The sequence below is a fragment of the Aulonocara sp. 'chitande type north' Nkhata Bay genome, linkage group LG18 (assembly GCF_057382095.1).
Source record: "Aulonocara sp. 'chitande type north' Nkhata Bay isolate Kocher_YH1m ecotype deep benthic linkage group LG18, A_spYH_male_GT1.1, whole genome shotgun sequence".
Lineage (NCBI taxonomy): Eukaryota > Metazoa > Chordata > Actinopteri > Cichliformes > Cichlidae > Aulonocara > Aulonocara sp. 'chitande type north' Nkhata Bay.
In genome coordinates, this window is record NC_141361.1 from 40611218 (window position 1) to 40635025 (window position 23808).

The 23808-nt window shown below is 47.6% G+C and overlaps 2 protein-coding genes across 3 annotated transcripts; one reads left to right on the plus strand and one right to left on the minus strand.

The window, feature by feature from the left end:
• Positions 1 to 5500: 5500 nt before the first annotated feature.
• On the minus strand, positions 5501 to 15415 carry LOC147309252 (dual specificity protein phosphatase CDC14AB-like). Its single transcript, XM_086271963.1, has 11 exons — positions 15265 to 15415; positions 15097 to 15176; positions 14087 to 14153; positions 11499 to 11561; positions 11027 to 11099; positions 10176 to 10406; positions 9950 to 10088; positions 8708 to 8957; positions 8502 to 8593; positions 7269 to 7400; positions 5501 to 7186 (listed from the first exon to the last, which is right to left on the minus strand). Exons 1-11 carry the CDS (start codon positions 15346 to 15348, stop codon positions 7138 to 7140), a joined length of 1260 nt encoding a protein of 419 aa, XP_086128089.1. The 5' UTR covers positions 15349 to 15415; the 3' UTR covers positions 5501 to 7137.
• A 284-nt stretch (positions 15416 to 15699) lies between these two features.
• LOC147309253 (acyl-coenzyme A thioesterase 11-like) lies at positions 15700 to 23661 on the plus strand. Of its 2 annotated transcripts, XM_086271964.1 has the most exons (12): positions 15700 to 15839; positions 16596 to 16687; positions 18087 to 18148; positions 18349 to 18468; positions 18558 to 18696; positions 19614 to 19669; positions 19782 to 19848; positions 20610 to 20693; positions 20766 to 20899; positions 22658 to 22825; positions 22899 to 23025; positions 23098 to 23661. In XM_086271964.1, exons 1-12 carry the CDS (start codon positions 15785 to 15787, stop codon positions 23224 to 23226), a joined length of 1233 nt encoding a protein of 410 aa, XP_086128090.1. In that variant the 5' UTR covers positions 15700 to 15784; the 3' UTR covers positions 23227 to 23661. The 2 variants fall into 2 exon arrangements, with proteins under 2 accessions (XP_086128090.1, XP_086128091.1); XM_086271965.1 differs by lacking the exon at positions 16596 to 16687.
• The last annotated feature ends 147 nt before the right edge of the window (positions 23662 to 23808 follow it).

The window sequence follows — 23808 nt, forward strand, 5'->3', positions numbered from 1 at the left end:
GATAAAGCATCCACAACTGCAGAGTTTTTGTGGGTAAATAATGACAAAATCACCGATTTCTTTAAGAATCTAAAGAAATTCCTGCTCACAATGTCCAGAGACAAAATTGACTTAAATGCAGTAACTATGTGTAAACAGAAGCCTGATGAATCTATCCTAGTATTCATAAAACGCTTTATGCACTGTTGGACAAGCTAGAGGTGCAAATTTAGCTCAGTTTTCCAGCAGCCGCAGACACCCAGAGCAAAAATGAATTTGTGTATTTAATTTAACATAAAGGGTGAAATGTTTGCTGACACTGATAACAGCTTATGTTTTCTCTGCCCTATGTACCGACATGATGGAGAAGGAACATCCTCTGTGTCAGCTGGACCCTCAGCAGAGAATGAACTCAACATCCTTTTTGTCCGGTACTCTATGTCACACACTGTGCCAAAAAAAAAACGTGTACAAATACAACAAGCCACACTTTTGTTTCTCTCACACTGTTCAACAACATGATAACTGCTCACACAAGTGAAGGTCAAACAGTGATTTTGTCACATAACTCAGACATAGGTTATGACATAACTACACCATGTCGTCACATAGATCTAACCTACCCTATCGACTGTACTATTTCTGCAGTTACGTTGCCAGCTGAATACCAGAATATGACATTGTGGTCAAAAAGTGAGAATGATATAGGATTTATTGACTGTACACTTTATCACGTACACCTATTAAAACACAACAAGCCAGTATATGTCAAGCAACATCCCATTTCTGCCGAAAAAGCCGCAGCCCTAGATGTCATGATAGGAGATTTATTGACTACAGGAGTAATAAAGCCCACACTCCTGTCAATTCTGTGCCAAAGCCTAACAAACCTGGCGTATGGCGTTTCATACAAGACTTAAGGCAAATTAATGCAGTCAACATTCCTCTGCCACCTCTCGTTTCAGATGTTCACAGCATATTGACATGCATTGCATACACATTTTACCGTGGTGGATTTATGCTCCGCTCCTTTTTCTCAGTACCTGTGACACACAGCCGTTATTTGCATTCACACATAGAAATAAGCAGTACACTTGGACTCGTTTGCCCCAAGGCATGATAGACAGCGCTGCTGCTTTCTCAATGGTGCTTCACTCCTCCAGGGCTGCACCCTGATCCACATGTGGATGACCTCCTCCTCTGTGCTGAAAGTGAAAAACTATGTCAAACTGCTACACACATGCTTCTCCAGCACCTCCAAAAGACTGGCCACAAAGCATCAGCAAAGAAAATGCAGTACTGTCAGACTTCTGTTCAATATTTGGGATTCACACTGTCTCACGGAAAACGTTCCATGACTGCAGACAGGGTCAAAGCTGTGACCTCTGTCCCTCGTCCCACTACACAGAAGGAAATGTTGTCCTTCCTGGGCATGGTGAACTATTGCAGACAGTGGATACCAGACTGTTCTTTTCATGACCACATTCTGCGTGACTGTTGTAAAAAAGAGAAGCCTCCTCGAATACTGTGGTCCACAGAAATGACTGCCTCTTTCAATGCATTAAAGGGAGTGCTGACCTCCGCCACTCAAAGGTGCTGCCTGAATTGTTCAGGGAATGCCGGCCTGCCTGAGGGCAGTAGCAGCTTGCTCTATCATGATAAGGGACTGCGAGAAGCTTACACTCTCACATGACACTATTCTACACACCAATCACCAGGTCACGACCATTCTAGCAAACATAACTACACAACATATGCAAATCTCACTATAAAAGCGAGCAGCACACCTGATTCGCCAGCACATTTATTGATCCTATGCTGTGTTCTTCTGACCGACAGGATGGCTCAGACAGGCTTGACGATCATGACTGCATGACACGTATACAGGAATCCACAGCACCACGTCCAGATTTAGAGCAAACACCTATCCCAGACTCAGCCACGGTTTATGTGGACGGGTCCTGTTCAAGGCCAAGTGACAACTCATTTCTTTGTGGCTATTCGGTGGTAACAGTGCCTGACATCATACTAGAGGCTCACTCATTACCATTTCACTCAGCACAAAAAGCAGAGCTCATGGCTTTAATACGCGCCTGTGAGCTACATTTGGATAAGCATGTGACGATTTGCGCAGACAGCCGCTATGCATTTGGCGTTGTGCATGACTTTGGCACATTGTGGAGACAGAGAGGATTTAGATCTGCTGATGGAAAATAAATTGCTAAATTCTGATCTTGTTCAAAGACTTTTTCAGGCTATACAGCTGCCATCGGCCGTTGCAGTTGTAAAAACGAAAGGACACAGTACAGCTGACACAGACGAAGCAACAGGTAATGCCTTAGCAGACGTGACAGCCAAGGCTGCAGCTGCGTCGCAGCTCCCACCTCCGCAGGAAGTATTATCTGTGCCCCTACAGCTGCCACTTGTTACACTCCCAGACTATTTAGAAACAAATGTTGATTTAAAATTTATACAAGAGCAAGCCTCTGCATGTGATTACACCTATTGGGAGAATAATGACTGTACCTTAGATGACAGAGATGGCTTATACAAAATCTTAAGGGTTTGATTGCCCTCCCATATTCCCTGATGCCAGTCCTTGCCCGACATTTTCACTGTGTGAGTCATGTCGGACAAAGAGGGGTAATAGGGGCAATAAAATCAAGATTTGTAATTGAGAAAACATCACATGCAGTAAAAAGCATATTAGCAACCTGTCTAACATGTGCGCGAACTAATGTAGGGAGACCAAAAGCAAAACATCAGCATTTACCACAACCAGATTTTCCATTTCATACATTATGACTCCATCTGCAGTAACCAAATTATTTCCATTTGAAATAAGACTATTTCCAACACCATGGTCAGCTTCCAGAGGGGCACCGCTAGTAGAAGGTGATGTATATTGCATTGTCCACTGATGTTCACAACCTGGTAGAAAAACTGAATAATAACTATCAGAAAGTTTGTCTCTCTCAGCCTTTCCCCTCCACAGTTCCACCAGTGGAGACAAGGAGATGCGTGTTGGAGAAGCCACTAAAACCAAGGACACTCTGGGAGGCCGCGCATTTTCCAGCCCCCAGGCTTTACTGGCAGTGACGAGAACCAGCATCCTTACGGACGGACAACCTCAGTGGATTCATGCCAGCAGGGTTAAGACCAGCCCAATCGGACCATCTCAGGCGTCGGATCAAGCAGATGACATCTCCGGCGGGCCAACGCCCGGAACCAGAGCAAATAAACACACGGGTAGACGACATCTCCGGCGAGCCAGCGCCAGCATCCAGTGTACATACACACACACAATCACTGATTAACACACAACGCCTGAAAGAACAACAACAAGGTACTCAAACATCCAGCAGGAACAGAAAGCCGGAAGTACCACATGATGTCTAACCTGATAAAGCTAGACTCACTCCATCCTGATAATGGAGAAAATGAAATGCCCATTGTCATCATACGACGCTTATTCTGTGTCTCTCGAACCTGGGACCAGGCCAGGAGACGACTGAAGAACTGTTTTTCTTATATATTTAGGTTATTTATCATATCTATCGCATTAACCTTAGGATTTCTCTTTGCTATTTTGTATTGTAAACTGCAACCATGTTCACATTTCTGCAGGTCATATTTTGCTGACGATACCTCATGCTCCATTTTGCAAGACACCTACTTAATGCACTCCTCACGTTCCCTAAAATCAGTAAATGACAACATAGACGCCACTAATAAACCATTTTATGCACCCTCTAGAGCAGGAGCTAACTCCTGGTATGAAAATGCCAGAACAGCCGCTCGTGATTTAGGAAACAGTAACTGTTATGTCTGTTCAAAGGCTAATCCAGAACAGGTTATAGTAGGATACCCCATATCCGGTTTCCCCCTCACTGAGGGACTAGAGAAAATCGGCGGAGATAACGCTCTCCTTAAAGACACTTTACAGTTGACTCTGAGCCCTCTCAACTGCTTACTTAGACACACACACACACCAACTAACCCTGAGACTCCATTAGGCGAATTATTGAAGTTATCTACTGACACCGCAGGGACCTGCGCCCCAATGAAACGCCCTAAGAATAGGTTAAAACCCTCACTGCCCTTAGGACAGATCCCTCTCCATTTTAATACTAGTATGATATGTCTGCGCAGACTAAAGTTAACTGGCCCAGACACACACATAGATTATACAAAGGATAACTACACATTTTTCTCTGACTCCCCAGGTGCACGCTGTAATGAGACATGGCTAGCTGTCTCTATGGCTGAAGTTTTATCATATCTGGAGGAACACACACACAGTTCAAGTTCGAGCAGAGACTCGATCATTGTTCCCCCAGAGGGTGTCTTAAATGATACTGACTGGGGGGAGTTAGTTAAATCACATATGGTCACGCGCCTAACTAGAGCAATCCCTAACGCTTATTGGTTGTGCAATAATACCCTTAGATTAGCTTTACCTGTTAATTGGACCGGTACCTGTGGTCTAGTAACCGTTGATGTATGCTGTACTTTCATTCCCAATAATACCGCTCCTAACGGTTCATTCACACAAGCTATGAATAAACTTGAAGCATTGCAGATAGAACTAATTGCCAATACAGGCCACGGTCAGTGGCTAGATAAGTGGCTACAGGACACGTTTGGAAAATGGAAGGAACTAATTGTAGCCTTTGTAACCGTTGCACCCTGACGAAAAGTGGGCTACTGGAACAAGAAGGCATCGGTGGGCAAGGGACGAAAACAGGGCGTTGTTGGAATGCTACTACGCAAGTAACCCCGGCGGAAGGGGCTACATGAATAGGATGAGGGACCTGCATCATTAGAACATTAACAGACCAACAAATATAAGTGTCCCAACCAGACAATGATTTGGAGACTATAGAGGACGTATTTAACTTAACTACAGTAAGGATACAGCCAGGATTTTAGTTTAAGAGGCCCTGATATACATATATGGTACAGTACTGTTTCATATACGTAGGTCAGTGTATGTGCAGGTAATCCATGTAGCTCAGTTCCTTATACTTTTGACTCAGTACAGTGTCAACAGAGGGGATTCCCTTATAGAGTCGCCTCAGTTATTTCTGATGTTTTGGTCATTAAATTCCCCAAATGATACCAAGGACATGGAATCCACAGTCTTAGCATCCCACGGCATCCCACAGCATCCCACAGCGTCCCACGGCATCCCACGGCATCACACAGCGTCCCACAGCATCCCACAGTATCCCACAGCATCCCACAGCGTCCCACGGCGTCCCACAGCATCCCACAGCATCCCACAGCGTCCCACAGCGTCCCACAGCATCCCACGGCGTCCCACAGCATCCCACAGCGTCCCACAGCGTCCCACAGCATCCCACAGCGTCCCACAGCATCCCACAGCGTCCCACAGCGTCCCACAGCATCCCACAGCATCCCACAGCGTCCCACAGCGTCCCACAGCAGTGTCAGGTGACTTTCAGTGAAGGTTATGACACAATGACAGTGTGATGATAACAAAGAGAAGCATGAGTCATTATCTCGTCATTACTTGGACTTTATTGTTGATTTTAGCACTTCACACTAGCATTAGCTGGTTTCCCTCCTTTGGAGTAAACTACCAATCAGACAGCACATCTGAGCTGCTGTCACACAGTCAGATACAGGAAAGCATGACAGCAACAACACGCTCAAAGCTGAACATCATTTGCATGTTAAGAATTTTACTGCAAGAAAGAAATAGTGCAAAGCTGAACATAGTGAGTTTGCTTTATGTATGATAAAGTCCTGTTGACAAATCCAGTGCATGAATGTGAATGACCTGTGAAATAAAGTGTGCGTGCCGTGTTCAGTCTGACGTGAAACATCAGAATCTCTGTCTTCATTTTACTGATTTCCTCTTTCATTGCCAGCATGTGTGCTCAGAGGCTTTCACAGTGCATTATAAGCACGTCGTGGCTTTGTGTCCCTCGCTCTGCATCATTAGAACATTAACAGACCAACAAATATAAGTTTGTCATACTTTATCGATGAAATCTGGGAGAATATAAATAACATCTGTAGCAGAAGCAGTGTGTCACTCTTGGTCTTGCAAGACAATTTTGCGTCCAGTTGTTAATTCTTGAACAATGTGCACCAATCTCTTACAAAAGATGTGGTTTGCTATGGTTCTCTGACCCAACCTGGTTACTAAAGTACTGAAAACGAGGAGACAACATTACAACAACGTGCCAAATAAGCTAGGTCCATCATGTGATCTGCCAAAGTTTAAGGCGTGGATTTTGGTACGACTTCTAAAGGTCTGTGTTTCCGCAACCAAGACGTTGCTTCAGGCCGTCTACATCCTGTGGTTCTGAACTTCGGATGGACAAATGGCAGCAGCCGTTTATCAGAAGCACCCAGACTGCTCTTGGCGATGGTCTGACTCAGTCCTCGGGCCACGACCTCCCCTGTAAGCGTTGTTTGGTGTTTGCACCTGCACGTGTCCTTTGCTTCCAGCAAAATGATTGTGACAGCGGGGCATTCAGCATCCAGCAGATGTTATATCTGCAATATGCAGCCGCAGTTTTTCACAGTTACCTGCCTGCTATACCCAAGAGACGTGATGATTTATGGTGTCGGCCCTGTTATCACAGAATGGGCCACGTGACCAGTTAAAGTGGTGACAAACTGTTGGCTCTGTCGAAACGAAAAGTAGTTATTGGGGCTAAAAAAGCATTTACAGCCTATTAACCCGAGAACGCTATCGCTGGGTGATTTACACCCGAGCAAATACATTTACATGATTTCTCTCTCCTGCAGCTGTTTGCGTGTCGAGGAGCCTGTGCCTTCACCAGGGAAGTCTCAAATGTCCCAGGAATGGGTGGACCAAAGACCAGCTTTCCAGAGTCATTCTTTTGTTTTAGGAGGGTTTTTCTTTCATTTTGTTAGACATGGCACAGTTGAAAGTAAAAGAAGACCACTCTAATTTGTCATGTGTTGTCATATTTTGATATATTTGATTACTTTTTATTGGTTATATTATATCGGGTAAAAATCACCCGGCATTAGCGATTGTGTTACTATTTATAGCGATAGTGTTCTAGGGTTAAACGTGCAAGAGAGCTGATGCAGTCTCCAGCGAGTCCATCATCAGCTGGGCTGATTCATGACCAGAACGTCCCAAGTGTGAAGTCAGTGAATCAGTGCTGGCCTGGTGCTGAACAACGTGAGGCTGAAGGGACTGTGGAGACATCAGCACATCACATTTTACATTGGTTTTATTATAATGTGCTTCTAGTAAGGACAAAAGCACAGACACCAACCTCCTGATCTGCGGAGCAGTGGTGGTAGAGGAACTTCGTCTCAGCGTCTTAGTAGAAGAAGGGGTGAGGTGGACTTTGGAGGGCTTCGGGGGAGGGAGGATGGAGCGGTGTGAAGTCTTGGACAGGTTTAACCTGACACAGAAAACAAGAACACCTCATATTTGTGTGTGTGTGTGATCCAAGAGCAAATAAAACTTGATCCTTCACAGAAACAAGCACAACGAACAACTTCTCCAAAAATCCTTCTGATTTCTACGCTCACTGCAGGAATCAACATCTGCACTCACACTCTGTACAAGAGACGAGATACAAACACGCTTCGACGTGTGGGTGGTACCTGATTTAACCTCCGTGGAAGCCCAGCTCTTGGTTGTGTCAGGTTAGCAGTTTGGTGATGTTAGTTTACAGGAGAAGCCGGAGGCACGTCGTGAGTTTGGTTCGTGGTCGTCCTTTGGTTTCTTTTTGCCGCAGCTCTCATATCCCCGATTTGTAACTATTTACTTTTTATAAGATGTTTCTTGAACTATGGCAGCTTCTTATATATCTGCTATATTTGTGCCGTGGATTCAGGGACCCAAACAAAAACTGTAGTGAGCAGAGGTATTATCTACTGATTGTGTGTCTGGCTGCAGCCAAGGATGGAGAGCAGAGGCAGCGGGCAGGCCAATCGAAACGCAGCTCAGGCCGCGGCTGCAGCAAAAACTTGGGCGTAGGAGGAGCGATTCTGGCAAAGCGTCAGGAGGGGAAGTGGTGCTCCACCAACACGGTGTACAGTAAAGATGGAGGCCTGCTGGCTCCAGCTGAGGACACCGTCAGGCAGTAGAAGGAATACTCTGACAACCTCCAGAACCTTAATCTCACTCATAACTAAAGTCGCCAAAAGACAACAACTTCTCCTGTTGCATTTAGGTTTCAGTTTAACCGAAGAACAAAGAAGGACACATGAGCTCGAGCAGGTTACACACAACATTCACGCTGCACAGATGAGAACACAGCAGGATTTCATGCAGTCCGGTCTGCCTGTTAGACAGCGTGCAAACAAAGCGTGCGTTCTTTGTAGCATTCGACAACAGTCACTTACGTACTTTCTGACATCCACAAAAACATATTGGTGTCTATTATCTCTCCTTGTTAATAGAAACTTTGTTTCCAGCGTTTGAGCTAATTCTCTACGTGTCTCTTGCACTGACCACAATAACCATCTATCATTAATTACATTACAGATGTTGGTACCTTGAGCAGGATGACGCTGATCTCGGTGGGCGTTTTCCCTTCAGTGCTCTCAGTTCGTCTCCCTGTGTCAGACTGACTTCTTTGCAGTTATTCTGCACAGACACAATTAGCAGCATGAAAACACAACATTGTGATCGGAACTCAGTAGCCTGTTTGAATTCTGCAGTAACCATTAAGAAAAGGTGCTATGAAGTCACACCGCTGACCTCATCCAAGCTATATGACTTGCAGAGCACGGTGTTGATTGACAGGTCATCCATGCTGGAAAGCAGCGAGGACACTGCCTCCTGTTTGCCTCCCTGCACAGAGTCAGAGCGGTGCAGCTGCTGCTGCTGCTGCTGCTGCAGCTGCTGCTGCTGCAGCTGCTGCTGCTGCTGCTGCCGACTCAGTCTCTGTTGGACCAGCTTCTGTTTAGACCGATGCACGTCACCCTGAACCCACAAACTGTGCTGCTTCCTGCACACAAACATCAAACACACGCCACAAACTGACTGTGATATCACGTTTAGCAGGTACAACATTCAACATCCTGGTTTAGCGTGTAAGTAGACACACAAAGCTAGTAGCCATTAGCAACAGAGCGCTACTGTGGCGTAAGGAGGAAGTGTGCGTCCAGAGCTGAGGAGAGAAACCAGCTGCACACTGTGACTGCAGTCTGCAGCAGTATCACAGTTTCAGGCTTTTTTTAAATTCGATTCGATTCATCATCCACCAGTTTCCCACTGCTGCAGTCACCACCAGCTGCACATGGGCACCCTGGGGAATGCCCCACCCTGACCTCCACCTTTTGCTTCTCTTCTAACATTTCCAGCATGCTCCAACCATGACCTCAGCATGGAGAAACATCCTGTGTGCTAACAGCAATAGATGCCACAGCCTAAGGACAGACGGGCCTTGTTTGTCCAGCACATCTCACAGATGCTCGATGAGACTGAGATCTGCCGACGTTGAAGGCCAAGGTGACCCCTCAAACCCTTCCTGATCTACTTGTGCTTTGTGTGAAGACTCCAGCGACACTCGAAGTATTAGAGAACAGCTGTACTCAGTGGCCAACGCCTTTTGGGTCATTGCAAAATGTCAAACAGCTTGTGTTTAAATAAAAAAGACTGGAAACAGAAAAAGATCCAAGTGGACCAATCACACCTTCACAAACGCAATGACCCTGATGAAGGCCACTAACACGTTATGGTTCCCTGATACTCTGTGACTGGAGTCTTCACCTCGTCAGATCTTTGTCTTCTCCGTGCACCTTGGAGGTGAAGCTGCCGTCTGCTTGTGTTTTGTGACATTATCCTAATGAAGTGTTGCAGACGTGTCTGTGTGCACAGCATTACTCCTGTACTTTCATGAACGGACTACAGCTTAATGATTGTCTCCGACCGAGACCTTTGGAGTCACGGAAAGTGGGCCGTTTGGTTTGAGCGGTCACAGCTGAGGCACAAACTCACTCTTCTAAGAAGTTTTGCTGTGGACCGATGATAGATCCAGGTCTGCAGACTCTGATCCAAGCAATCGCCTCGGCTGCAGTAAACCGGAAGTGCTTCATCAGGTAGCAGCCAATCAGAGTGCCCGTGCGGCCTAATCCAGCTGTAAATGGATGGAGTGTTTAAAGAGACAAAGTTAAGATAAAAGAAATAAATGACATCAATTAAACATAAAGACTTGCAGTCCTACCTTTACAGTGCACCGCCACTGCCCCGTCTGTACTTTCACACACATGCAGAAAGCGTCTGACGATGAGGTCAGAGGGCGTGGTCCCATCAAGGAAGAAGAGGTCGTGGTGCTCAAATCCTGCATCCTCAAACCGCCTGCCATCATACAACGTCCTGTTCAGACGAACCACGGTCGTTATGTCATTTTGGCAAAAGTATGAGAAGTATGCCTCGGGTGTGTGGAGGGGATAACCTGGAGACAGAGTCAACAACAGCTGAGTTACGTCATACGTTTCAATCAGCGAGCGTCTGTTTTTAATGCGAACGTAAAATAAGATTCAATGACGTAGTGTCAGCTGATTTATGTTGTAAGGTAAAGACGTTAAATACAGAGAAAACCCAACGATCGGACGGCCCCAAGCACCTGCTGACAGCGGGAAAGAAAAACTCCCTTTTAACAAGAACCAGGCTGAGGGAGGGGGCGCAATCTGGCTCATGTGGTCGGGGTGGGGGGAGGACAACAGGACAAGAGATGGACGAGAGCCAGAGGGGAATAATAACTACGTGCAAAGTGGTGTAAATACACAGAAAGTAAAAAGAGCTGAGGGATGGAGAAGCATGAGTGCATCATGGGAAACCCCGAGCCACTGCAGGGTTCAGGCTCGTCTAATCCAGCCGTAACAACACGACAGCACTAAGCAGGAAACAATGCACGCCGTCAGAAGACAGCAGGGTAAGGTTAGCTCTTCTCAGCTGCTTCAGGACGTGCAGGCACTGAGGGGCTGCACAGGCCTTCTGTCAGCCCAGCAACGTGAGCACTGGTGTTGGTTTGGAGGCATGCTTTTAGCTTTTAGCTTAGAGATTCTGACTCACCACGAGAATGAGGGCTACTGAACGCCAGAACTTTGCCCGGAACGATCCAGTTCATATCTCCATTTTCAACTCGCTAAAAGCACAAAAAGAAAGGAAAGACTGTGATAGAGGTTAGCCACATATCAGTTAAAACATGGATCCAGAACACCTTAATTATACCACCACTGCAGTAATGAACACGTACGGGCTTTTACCTTTCATTGGAAATCAGTTTTGTTGACCTTTACTTCACTGACTGTCTATCACTTGGACGGGTGAGCTATGGATCAATCTAACTGAGAAACTGAGGAAGTACAGCGTGCACCAAGGCAGGCCTGGACATCGTACGAGCTCTTGGTTGGCCCTGACTGTGTTACTAACAGCACTGCAAATAAACTGGATGAATAACAAGCGTACGTTAGTTATTTCTTCCTGTATCCTGGTCCTGTTTGCATTGATATCGACCTGTAGCACAGTCTCTGCAGTCTGTTACCTCATAATGTTCATATTCTTCTGCACTGAACCTTTCAAAATCCAGGAAACCATGTTGTAATGCCTGCAGAGGAAAAGAGCAGGAACAGATTTTCACAACAAAAGCACAACTCCCCCCAAAGGGCTGAAATGTTTAGTGTTATAGTGATCTGCAGTGGTTTCACAGATTCAGTTCAGTTTTTCTTAGCACCAAATCACAACAACGGTCACCTCAGGCAGTTAATATTGTACGTAAAGACCCTACAGAGGAAACACAATCAGACCACGAGCAGGCACACTGGTGACAGTGGGGAGGAAACACTCGTTTTTAACAGAAACACATGTTCACCAGAACCAGGCTCAGGGAGGGGCGGCAATCTGACTGACTGCTGAAGGCTTTTCAGGGAGTTTTTAGGACTTCCTGATAATAATGAATTACAGTCGTCCAGCCTGGAAGTAATAAATGCATGAACTAGTTTTTCAGCGTCACTCTCAGACAGGATATTTCTAACTTTAGAGATGTTGCACAAATGGAAGAAAGCAGTCTTACATATTTGTTTAATATGTGCGTTGAAGGACATGTCCTGGTCAAAAATGACTCCAAGGTTCCTCACAGCGTTACTGGAGGCCAAGGTAATGCCATCCAGAGTAAGAATCTGCTTAGATACCATATTTCTAAGCTTTTCAGGGCCGAGTACAATAACCTCAGTTTGATCTGAATTAAGAAGCAGAAAGTTAGCGGCCATCCAGGTCTTTATGTCTTTAAGACATTCCTGCAGTTTAACTCATTGGTGTGTGTTATCTGGCTTCATGGACAGATAGAGCTGGGTGTCATCTGCATAGCAGTGTAAATGTATGCTATGTCTTCTAATGATGCTGCCTAAGGGAAGCATGTATAATGTAAACAGAATTGGTCCTAGCACTGAACCCTGTGGAACTCCATAACTAACCTCAGTGTGTGAAGAGGACTCTCCATTTACATGCACAAACTGGAGTCTATTAGATAGATATGATACAAACCACTGCAGTGCAGTACCTGTAATACCTACAGCATGTTCTAATCGCTCTAATAGGATATTATGGTCGACAGTATCGAACGCTGCACTGAGGTCTAGCAGGACAAGCACAGAGATGAGTCCACTGTCAGAGGCCATAAGAAGATCATTTGTAACCTTCACTAAAGCTGTTTCTGTGCTGTGATGAGCTCTGAAACCTGACTGAAACTCTTCAAATAAACCTCTGCAGATGATCTGTTAGCTGTTTGACAACTACTCTTTCAAGGATGTTTGATATAAAGGAAGGTTGGAGATTGGCCTATAATTAGCTAAGACTGCTGGGTCTAGAGATGCTTTTTGAGTAAAGGTTTAACTACAGCCAGCTTGAAGGCCTGTGGTACATAGCCGATTGTTACATCCTGGGAGGCTGTGGGAGTGTGTGGGCGTGGTGTTGTCTTCTCCCTCTCCTCCTCCTTCGTTCTGGCCCCTCCCCTTGTCTCTCTCTGCCCCTGCCTTCTCCTTTAGGTCACACCTGCTGCTCATCTGCTCTCGTTACAACCAATTACCCTCAGGGGTGATATAAGCTGGAGAAGAGCAGTGTGGAGGAGGAGGGAGAGGTTTCTGGTGGATTTCCTCTGTGCGGGTCAGAGTGTGTTACTGGCTTAGGTGTGGAACAGCCTGCTGCGTGTGGCTCTTTGTGAGTAGTGCTTAACTGAGCAGTGATTGCCCATGAGTGACGGCAGCCTTCACTAGTTTGTGTGGCCTGCCTGGATATTGTTTGCTAGCAGTGTTGCTGTCTCTTTCTGTTGAAGCCTTATTGTTGCTTCCTTTGTTGAAGTGGTCATTACCACTTTGGGTTGATCTCCCTGATTTCTCATTAAAGCAGCGGTGCTGTCTCCTTTTGTTGTTGCCATTTATATGATTATTGAGGTGTTTGCCTACAATAAAGATCTATTTTATATTAAATACCTCTGCCTGGCGTTCTTTTCATTCCACCTGGATCTAACTGTTACTGTCCCCCACCCTCATCGCCTAGCTTTTAAGTGGGGACGTAACACCGATTATTAGAGATAGGTTGATCATATTTAAGATCGAAGCATTAATTAATGTCAGGACTTCTTTGAGCAGTTTTGTAGGAATGGGGTCTAAAAGACACGCTGATGCACTGACTATTTCTTCTTTAGTCGTTTGTTTTCAATTCCTGTGTGTTTGTACATCACTGAAGTATTTAATCATTAGTAATTATTAAACTCCTTTGTCTCTGCTCTTACCCCTCACCTGTCACAGTGAACTGCTGCCTCCTTAAACCTGGTTCTGTTGGAGGTTTCGTCCTGTTGGAAGGGAGTTTTTCCTTCCCACTGTTGCCAAGTGTGTACTTCTAGTGCAGTGCTGCAGGCTCTTTACCTTATAAGTTAAAGTACCTTGAAGTAACTGTAGCTTAGAATTAGTGCTATGAATAAAACTGAATTCAATTACTGTTGTTACAGAATAAGAGAACAATTTCAAATGTGGCTCAAACTGGGATTTTTGCGTTAAAATGAGGTGTGACACAAATGAAGTTACTAAGTGTCATTTTAATGTTACTAAAATCTTCTGTGTTAGACGTTGTTGCTACCTTGTTGATTCCTTGTAAGCAGTTTAGCACGGTGAGGTTAAAAGAGCACTCTCCAACCGCTGCGTCTCTGTGGCACACACACACACACAGAGACACACACAGACAGACACACAGACACACACACACAGAGACACACAGACAGACACAGACACACAGAGACACACAGACAGACACACAGAGACACACAGACACACACACAGACACACACACACAGAGACACACAGACAGACACAGACACACAGAGACACACAGACAGACACAGAGACACACACACACAGACACACACACAGACAGACAGACACACACACACACACACACACACAGACAGACACACACAGACAGACAGACACACACACACAGACACAGACAGACACAGACAGACACACACAGACAGACACACACAGACACACACACAGACACACACACGCACACACACAGACACACACACACACACACACAGACACGCACACAGACACACACACACACACACACAGAAAGAATACAGTAACAGTAGTGTAGTTAGGCTTCAGTCTCAGGCTTGTTTGCACTGTAAATAAACACAAACCATCACTAAGAGTAAAAACTAAGCAGCACCTGCTCAGCTGAGCTCAGGACTGGGGGGGGACACGTTAGCTCAGTCTACATGAATGACATCAACCCACTGGCACCGCTAAAGCTCACTAAGAGCTCATAAACTGTTAACAATTCATTCAAATTTCTGAATTCAGTTTTATTTATATAGTGCCAAATCACAACAGCAGTAAAACCCTACAATAACACGGGAACATGTTCCCATCCCAAACTTAAAAGTGTGGGTTTGATGAGGTTTCCTGACCTCCTGGAACCTTCATGGTCGCCAAATAATCTCCAGCTAGGTGGAGTTTCTTCTTGTTACCCCTGCTTGCAGTCTTTATGCTAAGCCAAGCTGGATTTAACAGACAGTGTCTCAGTAAATGTAAGGACAACAGCCCAGCATGAAGCGCTGTTTCGTAGAAAGCAGCAGCCTGTACCTAAACGGCATGTAGCCTGTGCTGTTTCCTGCTATCAGAGTCCTGTAGGCATCTTCTGGGCTTCTCTTCAGATACATCACCTACAGGGCAGAGTTAAACAACATAACTCATAATGCACAGACAGACGGGCAATCAGATGATGTGATGGACGAATGAAAGGATATTTACAGCATAGGCACCAATCAGAACAGCAGCATTGGCTCTCTTCTTCTGGTCGTAGCTGGTGTAGTGAACCAGGCTCTTTCTAGACATTGTGAAAGACTACAAACCAATAATGATAATCAATAATCAGTGAAAACAGCACATGTGCATTAATACATTTAAAATAAGCGTCTACTGTCAGAGGACAGTAGTGTGTGTGCGCGTGTGTGTGTGTCTGTGTGTGCGCGTGTGTGTGCGGGTGTGTGTGTGTGTCTGTGTGTGCGCGTGTGTGTGTGCGTGCGTGCGTGTGTGTGTGTCTGTGTGTGTGTGTCTGTGTGTGTGTGTGCGTGTCTGTGTCTATATGTGTGTGTGTGTGTGTGTGTGTCTGTGTGTGTCTGTGTGTGTGTGTGTCTGTGTGTGTGTGTCTGTGTGTGTGTGGGGTACCTCCTGACCCCGAACCTCACAGGTGACCTTGAAGCCCATTGTTCCTGTCACGCAGAAGGAGCAGGTTGAATACAGCGTGGCCGCTGAAAGGCGGAGGGTCCGAATGGTGCACGATGACATCATCAAGGATTTGCTTTCCAATGAGTGGGTGCAGCAGGGTGAGTGACGCACCCGGCCACGTCCCGGCAGACAGCAAAGTCTTTTCACTTCACTGCGTCGTTGTGCGTGTAGAAAGCACAGGATAGAGCAGCTGTGGGTTTACACGAGAATGTCAGAAGTGCTGGAGAAGCGTGTGAGGCTGGTGCATGACATGGGGAGGTGTCTGGCATCACAGCAGGGATCTGCTCTCAGCCCCTTCTGTGAACGGTGAGGTTTGCAGATGATGTGACCTGTAGGGAGAGCAGGGAGGCTGCAGGTAACAGGAAGGAGTTTAGATACCTGGGCTCAACCATCCAGAGCAACAGACGGGGGAAGAAAAGAGACAGGTTTCAGGGTTGATATGTGACAGAGGATTGAAACCATGGTAGTGAGAGCTGCCATGGTTTGGAGGCAGTGGCACTAACAAAAACAAGAGGCCGAGCTGGAGGAGTTGAGATGTCGGGGTTTCCACTGGGAGTGACCACTGTGGACATGAAATGAGGATATGAGAGGAACGACTCGAGTTAAGACGAGCGTAGGGAGGCAAGGCTGCGATGGTCCGGGCACTCGCGAGGAGGACAAAGGAAGCTCAGGCAGGAGGAGAAGCCGGCGAAGCTGAGAGAAGAACATTTGCACTGACCTGATACTTTAGCCTGTGGCTCCATGGCGTCTGCTGTGGTCGCTAACAAAGACAACCGTCTGGCTCTAAATGACCATCAAACTTGAATTAGTACTTTCTTCACATAGAGGGACGACTTGACTTGTTTCTGTATCAGTTGACAGCTCAGTGGGACCCAGTGCAGTGGCAGCAGAGAGGACTCGGGTGGAGAGTGTGGAGCTGGTTCTGCCTCCACATGCAAACCATCAGGTCAGTTCATTTCATGTGTTTCCCATCTGAACTGCAGCGGACGCGGCGGTTTGTCGCTGCTCTGTCTCGTGCTGTTACAACGTGGAATATTTGAAGGAGACTGAGTTTGAAGCTGTTGTCACCAGAAACACCTGCGTGGCCTCGTTTCGTACGAACAAAACATTTGGCTTTTATTTAATACGCTGAAGTGGAGATGCAGTAGCATTTTGTTTCTTTTACTCCTTTTTTGGTTCAAAACATCAGCTCGTGGCCTCCAAACACTGACTACATCTGAGCGTAGACTGAGGCGCTGACTGCTGCTGTCAGAGCGATTTTGTTTTGGTCGTTTGCCTGTCCCATTTGGTTCTTTAGCCAGATCTGTTGTCTGAAGACCAACAAGGAGACCCAATGGATTTACTTTACCAAGTGGATCATCACAGCTTTGCCGTATTGGTCCATTTGATCGACCTTTGTTGTTATTATTTATTTAATTTTATTTTCAATTGTTACAGACGGGACAGACATGACTGAGGGACAGGAAAGAAAAGAAAGGGGAGAGGGACAGTGAGAAAGGAAACTTAAAAAGAGAAAGAAGAGAAAAAAATCTCCTGGATCAGCTGTTGAGAGAAAAAAGAGAAAACAAGCAAAAAACAGAGCAACATACTAAACACAACAGCATCACATTAATCTAGCTACGTGTAAACAGCAGTAAATACTAAATACTGAATGTTGTTGTGCAGCAAGCAGGACCGACAGCGCACAATGTGCTTGGAAGTAGCAGCCAAGAAAGGTGTAGTTTGTGTCTATGGACAGTGCACACCTGTGTGGATCAGCACGCTTGTATTCAAATGGTTTCCACATGTAATGGTCTGCTAGAGGATGCAGAGAGCCATAGCCCCGCCCCCCAGGGCATGAAGCAGGCATGGAGGAGATCCAGGCCCCAGACATCCAGAGGCCCCAGAGTGCGAGAGCCCAAGGAGGACCACCGGAGGGGCATCCGTGCCACCCTCATGGGAAGGGCTGAGGAGAGCCCCAGATGAGGGGTCACCCAGCAGCCACGGAGCAGAAGCCAGAGGGGGCTGCAGTGGCGTGCCCGCCGGCTCTGCCGGCAGCCAGCTGTCCCTGACTGAACCGAGCCCGAGGGCCCCCCACGCCCCGGAAGAGGCCTGACCGAGCAACAGGCGCCAGGCCCCGCCAAGTAGCCACCGGGACTGAGCTGCTACATACCTGAGCGCCCAGCCCCGGGCAGAGCGATTTCTGAAACAACACGAATGGCTGAACTTGTGTCTAAACATCTAACTTTGACCTGTGTGTATGGATCCTACACACACCCAGCTGTTTTACATGTGACTGTTCATCAGTGTGTGATGGTACCGCTGAGACTTCTGCCTGTCAGATCATTGCTGTGTTTGAATCCCAGGTGAATACATTTGGAGGGCAGATCATGGCCTGGATGGTGAACGTAGCTACAATCGCTGCCAGGTACAGTCACAAACACGTCCTTCCTTCATATTTTTACCTAAAAATAGGATGCACCATTGTGACCTTTGACCTCCACATTCTGATCAGTGTAGTTCAGCCCTCGTGGCAGATTAAAGGATCTGTCCAGCTGTGTGAGTAACCTGAACACGGCGAGCACGTGGGAGGTCGTGGCCTATTGTCTCTGTGCTCTCTGCTTGCAGCCGTCTGTCTCAGGCTCATCCCACCCTTCGAGCCATCGACATGTTCACCTTCAGAGGACCTTCTCAGGTTGGAGACAGATTGCTGCTGAAGGCGATAGTGAACAACGCCTTCAGAAACAGGTATCCCAGAACGCTGGCAGAGACGCAGCACTGCAGCTGTGCAGCAGACAGAACCACTGGTTGCATACTGACACGTGTCCTTACTGCAGCATGGAGGTGGGCGTGCGCGCGGAGGCCTACCATGAGGAGGGGCCTAACCGACACATAAACTCCGCCTTCATGACCTTTGAGGTGCTCGATGATGGCGGGAAGCCACGCACATTACCACGGATACGACCTGAACCCCTGGTGAGTTAAACTAACGCTCACAAACGGCTCGTTAGCGTGCTGCATCCATAAAGTGTCTGGATGTGACGCGGCTGTCTGTGATTGGCTAATACTGACTGAAAGACATGAAATCTGCTTCAGAATTTGTGGTATGAAACCGCACTCTGATTGGCTAACAAGGTGTCAGCTATGAACGTTTCACAGCCAGACTCCTGATAACAGCTGATCTTCACCCAAGGTGAGCTCAGAGGCAGCGGTGGGTGACATCAGTGTAGCTGGGTCCGCCTTTTGCACCGCCCGTGGTGCTGATGGATGGATGACTGCGCAGCAGGAAACATGGCCTCTGCGTGCGTTTTCCTTCCTTTGTTTCTGGTGGAAGCGTCACAGCGTCCGTGGCTCACAGGCCTGAGCACGTCCACATGCCCCGTCACTGTGAACGCTGTTATTATGAACTCCATTCAAATGTTGAAATCATGTAAATACAGCATTACTATGATTGTTCCACATTATACACCTGCAGGAAAGCTCGGTCAGGGGAGTGTGTGCTGGTGGGGTTAAAGTGTGGAGCAGTAGATTGACAGGATAATGTTGGTGTCAGCTTCATTCACGCTTCATCTGTGGTGAAGCAGCTTGTGGAGATCGTCCTGTAGGATAAAACACGAGTGTCATAAAGAAGGTGCAGAAACACTCGATTAACCATTAAGCCGTGACGGCTGAGCAGCGATCAGAGCTTCACATCATGTTATCGGTCATAAATCCGTCTGATGGAGCGGCCTCGCTGTAGTCGTGGGTCGTTATCAGCGTGAACAAACACCGAGTAATAACACTCCACTCAGTTTGTGCCACAGATCGGTGTACTGGTCATAAACTGGTGCTGGGAATCTGCCCGCTGTGTTACACACTGGTGCCCTCTGCCTGTGTGTCCGTCTCATTTACAGGAAGGACAAAGGAGGTTTCAGGAGGCAACGGCCAGGAAAAAGATCAGGCTGGACAGGTACATGTCTCCAAACAGCCCCTAATGCACCGTCTCTGCAGCTACATCAGCGTTTGTTGTGCAGCTTTGTGCACAGTGCCATCATCCTGATGCAGCATTCCTCTGTGTTTAGGAAGTACATCATTTCCCGCACGCAGGGGGAGGTGCCTCTGTCTGTTCCCTGGGATCCCACCAACCAGGTGAGGAGAAGCTCCACGCCGTCACCTGTACTGCTCACGTTAGTCCTCGTGGACTCACGGGAGAGAAACTTTCTTTATATACATGTGTGTATTACTGTATTACAAATAAGACAACTTGGCACCTTGTTACTAGCAGCTTGTCACAAACACATCATTAGTTCTCATTTCTGCAGCTGAATCTACCGGACATACGGGACATAAAACAGTATTTTTGCACCAATAAGGTGATTTCCACAGCTGCTCGTCAGCTGATGATGATCCTGTCACAGCCTGTGCTTGAGCTGGACACAGTAAACCTTTAATAGTTTTCTCAGCTGAGTCTCTTCACCCACATCAGCGTCTCAGCTGTGTGTCGGTGCTGCGTCGTCACGACTTGTGGGACGTGATTTCTGTTTCTTTCTTAAAGGATGTTCAGTGATTTGTTCCACTGCAGTTTGTATGATCTGACCGAGCAGACCTCAGCGTGTTCATGTCGTCCCACTTAGCTCCAAACCTGAGCCACAGTCAGACTCCCGCCGTGCCTGCAGACTGATTTAGTCGACTGAACCTCTGACAGGCCGACGTGTCGCACCGCTGTGCTTCACCTTCACTGCAGATGAGAAATAGTGCTGCAGCAGTTTGTCTTCATTTTGCACCCTTAATACTTACACTGTTAGACGGCGCTGATTCATATATAATAAGTAGTATTTGAATGGCGGGAGGCGGCCTGCTAACGCTGAGCTCTGGAGATGAGTTTGTGGTTCCTGTGTTTGTGCTTCCAGGTGTATCTGAGCTTTAACAACGTCTCAGCTCTGAAGATGCTGGCAGCCAGAAGCAGCTGGCGCCTGAGCTGTGAGAAGGACCAGGTATGTGCGTCTCACTAATGAGCTGTTTGTTTGTGTGAGTCTGCCCATCGGCGCTTTATGTTGTGTTCACAGGTTCAGCTTTACACCCTGGAGCAGAAGTCCATGCTGAGTTTCAAGATTGAATGTGAGGTGGACGTTCCTGCTCACAGAGCCTTTGATTTACTCGCCGAGCTGAGCAACAGGCCGAGCTGGGACTCGCATTACAAGTAAGACTCTGGGACTCGTCTGTTTGCCCGTTGCTACGAGTCAAGTTCAGCGGTTTCTGTGCGCGGCCTGTTTCGACTCGCTGCCTCGGTATTGTTCTCCGATTCCAATGATGGACTTTTCTGAGGTTCAGGGTTAAAAATAAGCGACGTGTGGTTTAGGTTCATGCTGCTCACTTTGCACTGAGGCTGACATGTTAAGGTTAAAGTGACATTAGCTGTGAGGGCCTGTCTGTCTCTTTATTCTCACGTTTACATAAAAGGGGAACGGTGGCTCTCCCCCAGCCGAGCCAGCCTGCAGATGAAGCTCATCCTAGCTGCTTAGATTTGCAGCCTTACGCTTTGCATTGATCTCATGACCAGCAGGTGGTGGAAAGAACGTGGTGAGCAGCTCTTGAACCCAAACTCCCCTCGTCTGTGGAGGAGGCGGAGCTTTGTCTCCGATGCCGTCAACACCGTGGGCCTGTGCTGGTGGAGCAGACCACTGTGGGAAATCCCAGTTTTAAAACAATAACTGGATGTTGTGGATCGGTCACTGAGGTATCGCAGTGCTCAGCTTCCCCTGGAAAGTTATTTTTCACAGAGCTGAAAAGGAGGCGTTAACTCACTGTTGAGAAGATCTGGGCCCCCATTCCATCCTGGCTGTGGGACACCGGACCAGATCTTCACCCTCACAGGACGTCTGGAGAGAGGTTTATAAGTGCTCTGTAGACTCGGACAACCAGGTACCAGGACGGCGTCTGTGGGGTGTATCGCAGCGGTCCATTTAGAAATGGAGTGAAAGCTGTGGCTGCTCCTCAGTAGGAGGACTCGAGGGTGTGTGACCGATCCTGTGTGTGATATTCACGAACAGGATCTCTAAGTGTAGCTGATGTGAGGAGGGCAGCTTCCTTGTTTTTGCAGATGATGCAGTCCTGTTGGCTTCATCACAGTCTGACCCTTAATAAGGACTGGATGGATGGTTCAGAGGCCGTGGTTCTCCGGTGGAACGTCGCGGCAGGAGTCTGCCCCAAGGGAGGGTTTTTAATACGTTGGATTGTAAGGTGGAGCACGAGCTGTTTATGCAGTGATGTGGAGTTTAGATTTACAACTCCATCTAATATGCTATCATTGCATCAGGCCGGGGAGTTTGCATGTTCCCCCTGCGTCTCCCTGGGTTCCCCCGCGTCCCCCTGGGTTCCCCCGCGTCCCCCTGGGTTCCCCCCGCGTCTCCCTGGGTTCGCCCCGCGTCCCCCTGGGTTCCCCCCGCGTCCCCCTGGGTTCCCCCCGCATCCCCCTGGGTTCCCCCTGCGTCCCCCTGGGTTCGCCCCGCGTCCCCCTGGGTTCCCCCTGTGTTCCCCCTGCGTCCCCCCTGCGTCCCCCCTGGGTTCCCCCCTGTCCTCCAGCTTCCTCCACAGTCCAAGACATGCAGTTAGTGGGTTGGGTTAACTGGAAACTCTCGTGTTTAGCCCTGCGACCGACTGGCGACCTGTCCAGTGTGTACCCTGCCTCTAAGACGGCTAGGATAGGCTCCACCCCCTGCGACCCTGAGAAGGATAAGCAGCAGAGATGGGTGGAGATCTGGGTGATGTCATCACCAAGCCCTTTGTTATGTAGTTTTCCCCTTCAGTGTCCCTATGCACGAGCTCCACCCCTCAGCTGGTGAAGCACAGAAGCAGCTGTTTGCCTCTGCGTGGATACCTGTGGAGTGAACTGCAGCTTAGTCTTTAAACAGTGCTGCCAGTCCCCTTTTTAACAGTGTGTATGTGTTTCCTCAAACAGGAAGTGCGAGCTGATTCAGCTGGTCGACAACGATGACTTCATATATCGTGTGGTGACTCCATCGGTGCGTCATGGCGCGATGGGATCTCCCACTGCAGCCAATCAGGCAAAAGGGATTCTCCAGGACTTCATCCTGTTGGCCTCCAAAAGGAAGCCATGTGGCAGCGGGTCAGTAGAGCCAGATCCATCCACCTGTGTCCTGCAGGGTTTCCTGATGCGTTCCCTTTCTGTTTTCCTTCAGAGACCCGTATGTCATCGCCCTGCGCTCCGTGTCCCTGCCCACTCACCCTCCCACTGAAGGCTATAACAGAGGAGAGGTTCTGTGTGCTGGATTCACCATACTGGAGACCAAAGACAACAAGTCCCTGGTGAGAAAAGCAGCAGTCGTACATGTGCTCTTATCACAGCTGGCTGTTATTAGTATGTTGTCTTTCTTTCAGATCAGCTACTTTAACCAGGCGTCTCCGGAGGTCCTTCCCTACATCTCCACAGATATTGCCGGCCTGTCCTCCTCTTTCTACCACACCTTCTGCTCCTGCAGCCAGTACTTGACCAGGAACAGACTGTGACAGTGGCAGCAGCCTGTCCGAGGCTCTCCTCAGCACCAGACGCTACTGTGGGGACAGCCTGCTTGGTTTATGTGGCGGGAAGACTTTATGATCATTTCATGGATTGATACAAAGGTCAGCAGTAACAATCGACGTGTTAAGTGAGTAAAATCAGCCGCTGTGTCAGTGACTGAGCTGCTGTTCATGTTTGTAGGTTAAAGGTACATGACTGTAACAGCTGTACAGGTGTGGGCTTGTACTTAATGCAGGTTCATTTTAACACTATAACTGTTTGCTGCAGTTCAACATGACGTGCTGGTTTAAAACATGAATATTCACTTTTTCCACTGAACTACAATAAAGTGCTGTGTTGTATTTTTCCTTGTTTTAATCGAGTGATGGATGATTTTCTTTGTTGTAAACGTTCAAAAATCAGCATTAAAAGTACCAAGTGAGCCTCTGAGAGCACTGATGCCACCTGTGACACTTTAAAGACACATTTATGGATGCAAATAATGCAGTGCTGCAGTCAGTAAGAGAGGCGGGCTGCATGTGAAATGTTAGCTGCAGCAGGAGAGTGTTTCATACGTGTTCAGCTGCTGC